Source organism: Lithobates pipiens, unplaced genomic scaffold (assembly GCF_037356315.1).
Source record: "Lithobates pipiens isolate NorthernLeopardFrog02 unplaced genomic scaffold, aLitPip1_a1.2 Scaffold_25, whole genome shotgun sequence".
Classification (NCBI taxonomy): domain Eukaryota; kingdom Metazoa; phylum Chordata; class Amphibia; order Anura; family Ranidae; genus Lithobates; species Lithobates pipiens.
The window spans coordinates 225,164,036-225,179,516 of NW_027507787.1; the positions used below are offsets into that span (position 1 = coordinate 225,164,036).

A 15,481-nucleotide genomic window follows, 5' to 3' on the forward strand; every position below is an offset into this window, starting at 1 on the left:
ATAAATGACCAAGTAAAGGATTAGGTCAATCACAGTTCACTTGACTATATGTTTACTAGTCTATAGCAGCATAGAAAATCAAGTTCTGTACAGCTAAATCAGAGTACACCTGGCAATCCATAATATCAGCAATAAGTAATGGCATTAGAAAACAGTGATATCTCCTCTGTAAACAGTAGGCTATATCCATTTTAGGGTGCACTCTATATGAATGGCAGTGCTGAGATTTAAGACTCATTAAAGTGGTATCTCTTACTATGAACAATAGGCAATATTTTTGTGAAGCAGCTAGCTGAGTAAACAGTCTTTAGCCCCAGTTCTTCAGCCAGCTAGTGTTGGGGCCCAGTCTTTATGTTGGTGCACATGTGTATAGTCCCAGTAAAGTCTGCATGCAGTAAGTAATGCTGCCAGTTAGATGGCCAGTCCCTATGAGCTCTGTCTCTGCTAGCAGCAACAGGAAATGGCACCAGTTTCCTCTCACCAGTCCCACTGATACAGCAACAGATGTCCCGCTGTTCAGATGCCAGTTCACTTCTGGATCTGCCTGACTCTGGTCCCCAGCACACAGCCGCAGGCTTGTAGCAGGCTGATATGCACAGAGGAGCAGTGATCTACACACATCGATCTCCTCACAGCAAATAGGAAAATCTGCGGTATTCATTCTGTGAAAATACAGCTTTCTTTCTTTATACCTGGCTCACATTGGGAATTGTAGTCCAATAGCCAATTAACTGCCATGATAAAGTTTATTCCCCAAACTTCATCTCCCATGATTCAGTGTTGCTAACCATCAAGTCAGGACAGCGTGGTCTTAGAACTAAGAGTTTTAATAGAAGAAATTAAAAGTAACCCATGTCTTCTTTTAAGGACCCAGGAAAGAATCGTATTGGCCAATGGCTGAATGTGAGCCTCAGTCATGGAATGGCTGAGCTCTCCCTTCCACTCTCCTCTGAGCCTACACTTGGAGAATACTCCATCCGGGTGAAGGACACAGTTCATACCATCTCTGTGGAGGAATATGGTGAGGAATTTTCCTACAACTCTGTGTAAATATTACTATTGGGTTATGTCATTATCTCTAGAAGTCAGTGAATTATTAAAACCTTCATCTGTTGGTGATTCTCAAATTTCACAATCTCAAACCTGGGTCAAAGCTTAGCCCTGTGAATCACACATTTTCAAAATGGGTAATTATGCATTTTAAAAGCTTTCCTTGTATGGGAGTATGCTGTTTTGTCATTTTAATTTGTATGTTATAAAATGAGGCACTTTCAACAAAAATGTTTATACCATAAAAAAAGGAGGGATTTCCAACACAGGCAAAAAAAATAGTTATGTCATTAAGAAATTTTGGACTTCCAATGCAAACCAGAAATATAGGGACTTCCAACGCAAGCAAAAATAGTTTTTCTTATTATTATTTTTTAGGATTTATATAGCATCAAGAATTTGCGCATCACTTTACAACATGAGAGCAGACAGTACAGTTACAATACAGTTCAATACAGGAGGAATCTGAGGGCCCTGCTCATTAGAGTTTACAATCTAAACAGGATGGTCAAGTGATACAAAGGGAATTAACTGTGGGAGATAAGCTAATGGAGAAAGTGAAAATACAGTTGTTAGGTGGAAGCCGGATAGGCTTCTCTGAAGAAAAGGATTTTCAGGGATCATCTAAAAGTGGACATAGTAGGAGATAGTCTTGCAGATTGGGGTAGGGAGTTTCATGGGAGAGGCTCAGGAGTCCTGGAAGCAAGCATTGGAGGTGATAGCAAGGGAGCTAGAGAGCAGGAGGTCTTAAAAGGAATGAAGAGAGTGGTTTTGTTACTACTATTTTGAGGATGGGTTAGTGATATAGCTGGGTAGAATTGTAGATGGCTTTTAAGTTATTGTTAGTAATTTTAATTGTATTTGCTTGGTGAGTGGAAGCCAATGAAAGGGTTTGGGGGGGGGGGGGGGCGAATAGCAGACACTAAACAGTTGGTAAAGGGAATGAGTATGGCAGAAGAATTCTTGATGGACTGAAGGGGTGAAAGCCTATGTAAAGGTAATTGAATGTGGAGAGAGTTGCAGTAGTTGAGGCGAGAGATAGGAAGAGAGTGATTTAGAAGCTTTGTGGTGTCATTGGTTAGGAAGGGGCATATTTTGGAGACATTGCAGAGATTGATTGAGGTGGCAGGCTTTGGACAGTGATTGTATATGGGACTGAAAGGATAGTTTAGTGTCCAGGATTACACCTAGCAACCCCCCCCCCCCCTTAAGTCCGGAGAAGGCCAAGCAGTGTTGGATTACTGAAGCCAGATTTTGGTAACAACAGTAGATTAAAGGAGTTAGAGATAAAGAGGTCATAGACAGAGGTGATTTTGTTGCATGCAGAGCGGCCATTCCAAAAGGTGAAGGAGAAGAGGAGGCTGGTTTTGGGAAGAAGAGGAATGGAAATTAAATGTGTGTGGATTGCGGCTGCTGCCAGAGGGTGCAGGGTGATGGGTGCATTGGGTACAGTTAAATGATGGGGGCCCAGTGTTTGGTGATATATGTCCAAAAGTTAGGAGAAGCAACAAAAGGGTGAGGGAGGCACTATGGGCAAGGATTTATATGAAGGGACATGCCTCATTACCCTGGAGGTCTTATTGGCATGTGGGTTTAGAATTAGGAAGAGGTGATGAGGGCAGTAATAAGGAGAAGTCAGACTCAGAAGTGAGAATGATATATACAGGCTGTAGGGTGGAGAAGAGAGGAGAAGGAAACAGAGTTTAAGGAGAGAACACAACTGTGAGAAGGAGAAGTAGAGAGTGCATGTTATAGAAAGGAGGAAAATCTAAATGGAGAAGCAAGTTCACCTGAAGTCTGTTTGATGCTTTGCAAAGTAGTTTGCTGTGGATTTTCCTTTCGTGCAATCTCTAAAGTGTAAAGATGAATTAATTAAAGCCACTTTATTGAAAGAACCCCAGCATATGCCACCCAGTCATGTATCAATGTGACATATTTATGCCATATAGAAATGTGGGACTTCCAATCCAAGCAAGAAATAGTTATGTCCTCCACAAAAGAGGGACTTCCAACTCAAGCAAGACATATTCATGTCATAATGAAATTTTTATGTTGAAAGTCCCTTGTTTCTTTAGGACGTAATGTTTCTTCCTCATTCCCTTCCAAAGCAAGCAAGAAATATTTATGCCATAATCAAATAGGGGACCTCCAACACAAGCAAAAAATATTTATTTCATAAAGAAATGAGGGACCTCCAACACAAACATAAAAACATTTAATTATTAAATAATTGAGGAACATCCAGTTTAAGCCAGAAATGTGTCAGCCCTTGTACACACGGTCGGAGATTCCAACAGAATGTGTCCTATCGGACCGTTTTGTCGGATAATCCGACTGTGTGTGGTCTCAATCGGACTATTTCCGTTGGAGTATCCGACGGACCAAGTTTTCCAACTTGTCTGTAACATTTTGTGACAAAATGTTCCAATTGGACATACTCCGACGGACAAAGTGCCATGCATGCTCAGACCAAATTCCTAGCCCAAAGCTATTGGCTACTAGCCTGTACGTAGTGTCCCATTGTAACAAAATAATGTCATCACGTTATGTACAATCAGATTTTGCGACAACTTTGTTCGACTGTGTGTATGCAACAGTTTCGGACAAAATCCGTCGGACAAAATCCAACGGATTTGGTTGTCAGAATGTCCGACCGTGTGTACAAGGGCTCATGGTATAAAAAACAAGGGACTTTCAAAACAAATAAAATATATTTATATTCTATAGTAGAGTAGGTACTGTATATGATCCTCAGAATTTTACTGTGACTATATCGGTGTGCCAAAAGGAAGATTTTCACTAAATGCAAAAAACTATTTTATGGGAAAACATAGTAGTGTGTGGTTTACACACAGTGCTTTAGTGAAGAAAATGTTTTTCAGATATTATCTACTTTAAGTCTTTGCACTGATATATAGGGGAAGTGCCTATGCTTTTCTCCCCTGATTATTAGTTGGTGAAGGAGACGGTCAAGTTGTTTTCAGGCTCAATAAAGATGTCTGCCAACATCACAACCCATATCCAAAATGCACTAAACTGTGATACATTCAATTACTTATTATCCCCAAATGTCAGCGTAAAGCTTGTTGTTTCAGTTTGAATCATATTGTAATTTGCACAGATTGGTTTACTTATCAGTAGTCATCACCAACTCAAATGTTCCTCTACAGTTCTTCCAAAGTTTGAAGTTACTCTTCGGTTCCCCAAGGTTGTTATGTTTAACAGTGAGCAGTTCCCACTTCACGTATGTGGAAGGTGAGTCTGAACTTCAATAAGGATGAATGGATACATAGAAGACACCAAATTCTGGTTAATGCGGATACTGCTTAGTTGACTGGAAGAAAGAAATCACATGACATACGATTTTCTAAATAATGCTTTGTTATATCTTTTAGATACACTTATGGGAAGCCAGTTCAAGGAAACTATACAGCCACTGTGTGCCAACAATATTATTCATATGGGTGGAGACATGGGACACAAACCAATTCCAAGATCTGTGCTAAATTCAGTGGAAAGGTAGGTGCCACAGAATGGCAGCTAGATCTGAGCTGGACAATGAATAACAAACTGGGGAGCCTCTTACAATTTTAAAGATAATCTGTAAAGCATATGATCTTTTGTAAGAGGACACAGACTCCCAGTCCAAATAAACTATACATAATTTGAAAGTGTAAATGTGCTATAGGAAAAATCTTGTTGATCTCAGAATTTTACATTCTGACAAACTTTTCTAAGCCTAGTCACAGACATATGTCTTCTCTATCTAACGTGCAAACTTAGCTTGGCAGAAAACAATTTATTTGAACAAAAAAATCTTTGTTTTCTCCTCCCTTTCTCATGTGTAATGTTCTTTTTAGCTACTAAAGCTGGCTATAAACTAGTAGATATTTTAAAATAAATGTATACAAAAATTTGTACAAAACCAAGTATGTAGTATATTCTCTTGACAGTTTTACAAACTTCGTTTTTTAAGTAGTTCAACAGATTCATAATCTGTTACGGACATATTTTGAACATTGAGTTCAAAGGGGTTGATTTACTAAAGGCAAATGAGGCTGTTTATGTTTCAAATTTTCTCGTGGCTTAGTGAACGTTGTGAAAATCCAAGAATAACCTTTACATGTAAGCAAAATAATTAATAACGGTATTTTACCATTTCGTTTTGGATTGACTGGATTTTATTGAATGAAAACCACATACACTCTTAGAAATCTGTTAGTTTCTTCCTGCTCCTTCAAATTTTCTCCTCAGTGGAATTAAAATTGAATCTGCTAATGATTAGAAAATTGCAAGAACGCTCTTTAATGAAACAATTTGTAACAAAATTCTACAATTTTTTAGCCAGTTTAAAGGAGAAGTTCTCCTTTTGTAACATGTTACATACATTCAGGGCGTAACATGTTACAGATGTTTCCCGCTCCCTGTTTTGACAGCAAGCGAGGGGGGGGGATCTTCACAATCTGATCTGCCAGCCAGGCCGCATCATTCACAGTTTCCTGTGAATGTGAAAACTACAAGTGCCGACACCCTTTGCGGCAGTCGGCTTGTAGTGTTCAACGAACTACCAGGGTGCTGATGAGCACTCTCGGTATTTCGTTGAGCTTCCTTTAATTCAGTAACTGACTGCCTGGTTGCCATGACTATTATTAGTGACTTGATAGCCATAATATGGAGTTAGATATATTTTTAAGACCATATGTTTTCAAAGGAAGTCAGGCTCCGCGCCCTTCCTTCCCCCCCCCCCTTTATTGATAAACAAGCTGAACGGTTTTGGAGCTTAGCAGAGGACAGGAAGATGGTGTATACAGGTAGTTGGAAGGAGGGGCTTGGGGACTTTGGAAAGAAGCATGTGATCAGACAGAGGGTCTGCATTTTGGAAGAGAAGAGCAAGACTTGGCTACCAGAAGCTGGAAAGCTTTGGAGATATTTTGATTTTGGACTTTGACCAAGGAACCATGAAGGACATTACATCTTGAACCCTAAGAACACTCAGAACAGGTCTCACCTTAGTCAACCAAAAAAGTGAATGAACGCGCTCAGCGTCATATCCAGAGGTTGCCTTTTGGAAATAGATGTATGAGTGCTACCAGCATTGCTGCAGAGGTTGAAGGGGTGGGGGGGTCAGCGTGTCAGTGATTAGACCATACGCCACACACAGTTTGCTAAAGACAAGCTGAATAAGGACATGGATTACTGGAACCATGGCATGTGATCTGATGAGACCAATATAAACGTATTTGGTTCAGATGGTGTCAAGCGTATGCGGTGGCAACCAGGGGAGGAGTACAAAGACAAGTATGTCTTGCCTACAGTTAAGCATGGTGGTGGGAGTGTCATGGTCTGGGGCTACATGAGTGTTACCGGAACGGGGGAGCTATAGTTCATTGATGGAACCATGAATGCCAACTGTGACATACTGAAGCAGAACATGATCCCATCCCTTAAGAGACTGGGCCCCAGGGCAGTATTCCAACATGATAATGACCCCAAACACACCTCTGAGACAACCACTGCCTTGCTAAAAAAGCTGAGGTTAAAGGTGATGGACTGGCCAAATACGTCTCCAGACCTAAACCCTATTGAGCATCTGTGGGGCATCTTCAAACGGATGGTGGAGGAACACAAGGTCTCTAACATCCACCAGCTCTGTGATGTTGTCATGGAGGAGTGGAAGAGGACTGCAGTGGCAACCTGTGAAGCTCTGGTGAACTCAATGCCCAAGAGGGTTAAGGCAGTGCTGGAAAATAATGGTGGCCACACAAAATATTAACACTTTTGGCCCAAATAGGACATTTTCACTTAGGGGTGTACTCACTTTTGTTGCCAGTGGTTTAGACATTATTGGCTGTGTGTTGAGTTATTTTGAGGGTACAGCAAATTTACACTGTTATACAAGCTGTACACTCACTACTTTACATTGTAGCAAAGTGTAATTTCTTCAGTGTTGTCACATGAAAAGATAGAATAAAATATTTACAGAAATGTGAGGGGTGTACTCACTTTTGTGAGATACTGTATATACAAAATGTGTTTAAAACCCAAAATGTAATTTTAGTTATGGTGGAACCTTAGGGGGCTGAACTGACCACCGCCTTTGTGTCTCAACAGGTAGCGTCTGACTCATATGGGCTAATTTATTAAAAGCAAAGCAAAGGAATCTGATAAATCTCTGTTAACTTCCATCATCCAATCATGGACAAGAAAAAATACTTAAAGAAACCTCTGTAGCAAAAAAATAATTTAAATGGGTTTCAGGAGCCGCCATAGGGTTTACTCTGCCAAAAATTCTATCTGCCAGCATTTTTGTTTTAATTATGCTTTAACTTTTATATTGCCAAGTGTTATTTACTGTGAATTCAGTAAAATGTGCAAAGTGAACATGCTCTACTCCTTTATTACATCAACCCCATATTCCCACTACCTGTCAGGGATAGTGAGATTTTCAATTTCCAAAATTCTAAATTTCGAATTCCTGAATTTCAAATTTTTGAATTTTGAATTTCTGAAATTTAGAATTTCTGAAATTCTGAAATTCCAAATTTCTGAAATTCTGAACTTACTAAATTCCAAAATTTAGAATTTCTGAAATTTCAAATTTTCCAATTTATGAAATTCGGAACTTTGAAATTCGGAAGTTGGAAATTCGGAAATTTCAGAAGTTCAAAAGTTGGAAGTTCAGAGATTCAGATATTTGGAAGTTTGGAAATTCTAAAATTCAAAATTAAGAAATTCTAAATTTCGAAATTAGGAAATTCTAAAATTCGAATTTAGGAGATTCTAAAATTAAAAAAATTGGAGATTTGAAAATCCGAAAATAAGAATTAAAAAACCCGAACATTCAATAGAATGAAAATCTGAAAATTCCAAAACCTGAAATTCTGAAATAATAACTAATTAATAATAAATATTAAATTATAGGTATTGTAATTTCCTTTCAAATTTGACTGTTAGTGAACTTAACTGAAATAAGGAATGCTACATCTAAACGAATGGAACGTAATGAGCTAATAATAATAAAACCTTTTTATTATTATTATTTATTATTAATTTGTTCCATTCCATTCCACTTTATATATAAAATGAGGCAGATGTAAATACAGGATTGTCCATCACAGAAAAAACATTGCAGATAATAATTCAAAACAATCGCCTACTCCAAACTGCACATGTCACAATCCCCCTGGGATACCCCTGAAATTCCAATACCTATAATTTAATAGTTAGTTATTATCAGTTAATTATTTAGAATTTTACTGACTTTCTTTCTATTTTTCAGATTTTAGAATTTTCAGATTTTCCAATTTCTGAATATCTGAATTTTCTAATTCCAAAAAGCCAAAAATTCAGAATTCAAAAATTCGGAAATTCAGAATTCAAAAAGTTGGAAATTTGGAATTAGAAAATTTGGAAATTCGGAATTTTAAAATTCGGAAATTCGAAAATTTTAAATTCTTGTCTTATTTCCACCCCCTTTCTATCTGTTAAAACGTATTTTGCTATGTACATCTAAGGATGTGTTACCTGCAATATATTATTATACAGGTTTTATATAGCGCCAACAGTTTACGCAGCACTTTACAATATAAAAGGGAGACAATACAGTTATAATGCAATAAAATACAAGAGGAGTCAGAGGGCCCTGCTAAGAAGAGCTTACAATCTAATAGGGTGGGGAAGGTGGTACAAAAGATTGTAGCTGTGGGGAATGAGCTGATGTAAGTGGTAAGGTGTGATAGGCTTCCCCAAAGAGATGAGTTTTCATGGATCACCTGAAGGTAGCAATAGTAGGGGCTTGCCGGACAGGTTGAGGTAGTTCCAGAGGATGGGAGAGGCTCTGGAGAAATCCGGGAGATGAGCATGGGAGGAGGAGGCGAGAGAGCTTGAGTGTAGGAGGTCTTGAGAAGAGCGGAAAGGACGATTTGGGTGATATTTAGAGACAAGTTTTGTGATGTAGTTGGAGGCAGAGTTGTGAATGACTTTATATGTTGTGGTTAGTATTTTGAATTGGGAGCCAGTGTAGGGATTGGAGGAGAGGGTTGGCAGACACTGAGCGGGTGGTAAGGTGGATTAGTCTGGCAGCAGCATTCATGATTGCAATAGTCAAGGCGAGAGATAACGAGGGAGTGAATAAGGAGCTTGGTGGTTTCATCTGAATTTTAGAGATGTTACATAGGTGAATTCTACAAACGAATTCCATTTTTGTTCTTTGCTTTAAAATGAAACGTTGGTTCTGTGGACTGATCCTTTATATAGATATGTTTTCAACCCTAAAGTCCTTCAATTGATCACTAATAATTCAGCACTTTGTTCCTCTCTGTCTCTCACTCACAGCTGGATAGATCAGGATGTGATACCATAGAGGTTAATTCTACAGTCTATAAAATGAGGAACTCCAACATGGAGCGTCTACTGAAAGGAGAAGCCTCTATCACAGAGGATGGGACTGGTAAACTTCTTCTCTTTTCATCTTCTTTCTGTCTTGCTTATAAATGGGACATGTGATGTACATAGATCAGGGGTGCCCTACTGGTGGCACACAGCCCTCTGATGTGACCTGCAACCTCTTGCTCTGGGATGGTGAGTCTGCAAGCCATGATCATGGGTTTCCGACCCACCATCCCAGAGCATCAGTGTTGTGAATGGAGGTAGAGGAAACAGGTGGCTGTGGAGCCCATGCTTCCTGGATCTGTTCCCTTCAATCTAGGTGGATCAGAAGGGAGGGCCCATAGAGTAGAGCGGGCTATGTCTGTATAAGCAGAGTGGAAACAGATCTGTAATTTGCCCACTCCACTCATTGTGGCCCACCACCGGGTATCAAGCCACTTAAGCACTGTCGCCCTAGCTCTTTAAAAGGTTGGGCAACCCTGACAAAGATGTTAAGGTTAGAATAATGGTGAATCCTATGATTTCCCAAAGCTGATCTCTTATTTCTTTTCAATAATTCTTCTGCCAGGAATTGAGTTATCTACAGTCAGTCAGGCTGCTATATCCAACGTAATCAGTAAGGTGTCCTTTATTGATGCTGACAGTAACTATAAATCTGGGATCCCATTCAGTGGATTGGTGAGTTTCATAATATTTCTGTAAATCTTATTTTGCTATAAAATTTGTTTTTGTAATTGTTATAACCAATGAGAGCTGAAAATAACAACCACATGTCTGAAAATAACAGTAAAACCAGCCACAGACGGATCAAAATTCAATTAAATACTGATGTACAGTAGTTGTTGCATAAAATACAATTCTGTGTTCCAACACTCCCACTCAACAACTACCCCTTATTTTAGTCTTAATTCAGATCTCAATTTTAAAAATCTGATTCTTGTAAGCCCTTGTACACACCGTCGGAAATTCAGACCACAAAATCCGTCAGATTTTTTCTGACGGATTTTGTCCAAAACACACGGTCAGACAAAATTGTTGGAAAATCTGATCGTTTGGAACGTGATGACGTTCGTTCATTATGACGGGACTATATTCAGCCCAGTAGCCAATAGCTTTGCTCTCATACTTTGATCTGAGCATGTGTGGCACTTTATCTGATCGGAATTCTCTACAAACGATCACAAAAAGTCTGATCGGATTTTGTTGCCAGAAAATTTGAGATCCTGCTCTCAAATTTTTTCCGTCTGAATTTCCGATGGAAAATGTCCGATAGAGCCCACACACGATCGGATTTTCCGACAATATAATCCGATCGGACCGTTTCCGTCGGTGGGTCGAAGGGCTAAGTGTTTTTTCAAATGTTGTAATCCACTTTTGTTTCTCATGAGTTGGTTGTAATTCTTTGTATCTCATCCCATGAATCTGGCTCTGGTTTTAAACCTACATGACAGCATAGGACAGGCGTTTGGCTAGGATGCCTTTATTGCTTCTGGCTGATTCCCTGATTGAAGCCTTTTGTGGCCTCGTTTCTTCTTTTACAGCATTTGGATTGTCTGCCTTAATTTCTATTTATGTATCTCTTTCTCAATTATCTTCATGTGACAATGATGTGGAATTTCCCTCAGTTTGAACACAATGAAGTTTCATGGACAATTAAAATTTTTTAGATGGTTCAAATCCGGGACCTTTCTATTCCACAGTTCATATGGCATTTTCCTGGTTGATTTTCCTAGTCGTCAATTTTGGAGATAACACGGCCGTCATAATTGCCTCTCCCAGTATGTGGTTGGCATGTCTATATCAAACAGCATGGTTCTTCCACTCTCACATGGAATACAGTTTATTCCATTTATGCAAATCAATTTTGTTTTGGGTTGTATGATACAGGAGTTTGAAATATTATGCCATGCTTTCTGAGAATCACCTGTGTGTTCCGTTCCATTGTCTGTGCACAATACACTCAGCATTTTGCCAAATGTGTTGCTTACTTGAGCCAAATATTGTTCAGGTATCTCTAAGACGTGCAGAACAGAAATAATTGTTTCATTTCGGATAGATTTGTTATGATACTTTGTTAGGTTGATTCCTTTTCGGAATTTGTTTCATTTAATTTTGTTTAGTTTATTTGTTTTCTAACAAATTCACATTTTTGGAACAATTTGAATTCTGATTGGTTGAGAAATGATTGACCTAAACATAAGTTCACTCTCAGAAAATTGAAAGGGTTTAACATTGTGGTCAGAGTTGTATGTTTCACTCATTAGTCCCTGGTTTGAGTCTTTTTTATGGTTTTCCACACCTCTCATTTATTGACCTCACATCTGATTATTCAAAGGCAATGATATTTCTTTAAACAATCCTGGGAAAGTGAAGGTGGTGGCTGATTAAGGACAGAGCAATCTGGAAGAAATAACCTGTAGAAATAAAGGGCTGACCAGGAAATATTAAGACATGGGCAAAATGGTTTGAATTTAAGGAGACTAAACTATATTATGAAATTATATCAGACCCTGATGGCAAATCATAATATGACTTATTAAATAATATTGATTAATCTTATAGTTCGTGTACATTCAGGACAGTTCTGTATTTACATATAGGTCCTCAACCTCCCCCTTCATTTTCCTTCTTTAGTTTTTTTTTATTCTCTTTTTTTTTCCTTTTTTTCCCTTTTTCTTTTTCTTTTCTTTTTGCATTGTATATGTTTCAGGATATTTTTTGAATATATTTTTTGAAATGCTGAAAATAATAATAATAAAAAAAAAGACATAGCAATCTATGGAGACGAGTCCTACAAAGGGTAACAATGAGACACTGTAGGATAAGACTACATGCAATACATTCATTCTGCGCTTGTCTTTGTTTTAGGCACATCATCAAAATGCTATGGAGCAAATGTACATCATCAACAAGCTAATTAAAAGCATTCTTCTTCTGTTTCTATGCGGACTGCTAAAACATATTTCCTGGCATAATACTCTGTTTGTGATATCTTATTATGTATTCTTTCAGGTTAAAGTGGTGGATGCTGGTGATAACCCGATACCAGGCATTAAGGTTTACCTAAGAAGTGTCATCAATTCAATCAATGAAACCTTGGTAACAGATGACAATGGACAAGCTTCTTTCAGTGTTAATACAAGTGAATGGATGGGACGAATAACTCTCTCGGTCGGTACTAACAGTTTTGTTTTGATACATTGCTATATGTATATTTCAAAATTTCTATATTAAGGGGGCTTGTTAAATAGGTTGTCCGAAAAAGTTTAGTTTGACATAATTCACCCAATTTCCCTATATCATTATATGCACACTAAAATATTTAAAGACCTTTGATAGGAAAAGCGGCAATATCACATTGAATAAAAATGTAGGTAGACTGGCAAAAAAAAAAAAAAACAACAAAAAAGGACAAGTTGTGGCAAAAACTGCATTACATCTTTTATTCAATAAAAATCACACTGTAGGCTCCTTTTACATTATTTGCATTTTTTTGTGTTGTAAACATGTTGCTTTGTCGGTGCAATGTGTATTTTAGGTGTAGTACCATTGATCCCCAAGTAACACCCACTGGAATAATAATCCAGGATTCAGCAAATTTGACATTTTTCACGTTCAATATTTTTATTTTGATAGCAAATTGGGCAGAATATGCAAAAGATAATGTTTATAACATTCAGCGGTGCTGGAGTACTAATGCAATTGCATTACAAAGCAGTTATAATTGCATTATGACATTAGAGATAAAATGGGAATTGCAGCTAATACATTCTTTTGTGTCTTTATGAGATATGTTTCTTCGGAGATCATAAAGTCTAAGGTACTGCTAAGTGTAAAAAGTCAGAATAAAGAGAAAAAGGAAAAGAGATGTATAAGAGGGATCAGAGTAAGGAAGACTGGTCGAAGGGGAGATGGCTCTACCTCCAACTGGTCGGCCAGGAGAATGGGTAAATTGGCTCAGCGTGTTAGAAGGTGCCTATCGAAGGTCTGAAATTGTGAGCCCAGTGGTCCAACATATTTTTTTAGAGGGCCATACCATTTTTATTGAGCGTGGTGGTCCATTTTTCATAGCTCACAATTTGGAATAATCTTGGCTTGACTTCCAAAGTTTTAAGCAATTGCGATTTCCATGCCTTTGTGGTCATTTGTTTGGTGGCTTTGAACAGATGGTTTAGGAATTTAAAGGGGCGTTTACAGTATCTACATTACCAAGCATGTGATATGATATGGGTTCATATAGATTTGTGAACAAATAATAGCTGTACAGTGTATTCAATATTCAGTGTATTTGCTCTAGAATCTATGCAGTATAGGGAAGAGTGTGCCAGCCTCCAAGCAGCCACCAAAGCAGGTGCAAAGAAACTTTGGTACCAAGCTAGCGAGCTAGCGAGCTTGCCTAGGTATTAGGTACCAGTGAGTAAGCACTCTACAATTTGTTCCACTGCTAGGGCATTTTGGGAGCAAACCTTTGTTGCATGTAAGCCATGTCTGTGTCCGGTCCTCCTCCGCCAGTTTGTAGCCCAGTTATGATTTCCATATGTAGCTTATGATCAATTCTGAGACTTTGGAAGGTTTTAAGGCTGTCAGGTTTGACTAGGCAATTAAGGCTAACTAGGCCTGAAGTGACCCAATGTTTGAAAAGCCCTGGGGTGGTTAAGCTTGGTTTGAAATGATGGGTTCTTGAGGAAAAACAGAAGTGGGAGGTGGGATGAGAGTAGGCTTACTGGAGTACTTCACATCGTCCCCTACCTTGAGGGGGTGCATGGGGATTGGATTGCATAGTTAGGCTCTATCTCTTAGAAGAACCCATCGGTGGTTGGATATGACCATAACAATCATTTGACTTCCAGATTTACACATAACGGGAACTCAATTATACAACATGATAATTAGCAAATAGGGCAATTTTCGCTATCAGAAAATATTTAAAGGATCCCCAGGTCAACCTTCGTTTTTAACTTAGAGCAGGGATATGTAATTCGCAGACCTCCAGCTGTTGCAAAACGACAAGTCCCATCATGCATCTGCCTCTGGGTGTCATGCTTGTGGCTGTCAGAGTCTTGCTATGCCTCATGGGACTTGTAGTTCTGCAAGAGCTGGAGGTCCGCTAATTGCATATTTCTGACTTAGAGCTTAGTCTGGCTCTTTGCCAATACTTATGGCTGGACATTTTTTCAACGCACTTCACCCTCAGTGCACCTAAAACATGTAACTAGAGTCACATTTTCTATTTTGGTGGACATACTTCCATGATCAAGCAAATGGTTTTAAATTTGAAGAAACAGATCTACATTTTGCCCAATTCATTTTTCTATTGTGAAACTAAATAAAGACATTGACCTGAACAGTTTTATAAACAAATATGCCTTAAAGAAAAAGTGCCTGGCTGCCATTGACTATGGTCACTATGGTACCAATATACGTACCATGCCAAGACAGACACTCAACCAACCCCTGGAGCAGAGTTCTGTCAACTTTGGCAACTAGGAATGGCCATCAAGGAACGAATGTATCCCTTCCATCCATTTAGTTGGAAGCAAATCAAAACCTGTACATAGTGTGTAAAACCTCCAGAACTGGATGTGTGATTCCTCAATATAATGGTACAGACAGCTATCACAAAGATGTAACAGGAAACAATCAAAGACTGCCGACATTCTACATGAGATTGGTAAAAACCACATAGGTGCTACAGGAGATGATCATAGACTGTGAACATGCTATATGAGTAGTTGGAGACTGAAGACAGGCTTCAGCAGACAGTCATGCCTGGAGACACATTACACTAGAGTTCACTATTGTGATAGCCCCTTAAGTATCAATACTTTCACATATGTGCTTCCAACGACCTCCTTAGGCTGCATTCACACTTCAGCATTTTGAATCGCAGGCAGATTTGATGCAATTCTTCCCAAGATTTGAAAGTGGCGATGAGTGAATGACCAACTGCAAGACTAGCATTTGAGATGCCATTTATTTGAATGACACCAAAAAACGTGGTATGGGTCTGCCGTGATTGTCGCACAATAATTTGTTCCGCAAT

General features: G+C 38.7%; 1 protein-coding gene across 1 annotated transcript in view; it reads left to right on the forward strand.

Annotated features, from left to right (window-relative positions):
• LOC143930924 (alpha-2-macroglobulin-like) overlaps positions 1-15,481 on the forward strand; it is a 143,004-nt gene that overhangs the window by 26,386 nt on the left and 101,137 nt on the right. Inside the window, exons 6-11 of the mRNA XM_077455615.1 lie at positions 868-1,021; positions 4,221-4,305; positions 4,446-4,569; positions 9,385-9,499; positions 10,007-10,116; positions 12,451-12,609. Of these exons, the coding sequence (XP_077311741.1) occupies positions 868-1,021; positions 4,221-4,305; positions 4,446-4,569; positions 9,385-9,499; positions 10,007-10,116; positions 12,451-12,609 (747 nt within the window). The remainder of the gene's footprint in view (positions 1-867; positions 1,022-4,220; positions 4,306-4,445; positions 4,570-9,384; positions 9,500-10,006; positions 10,117-12,450; positions 12,610-15,481) is intronic.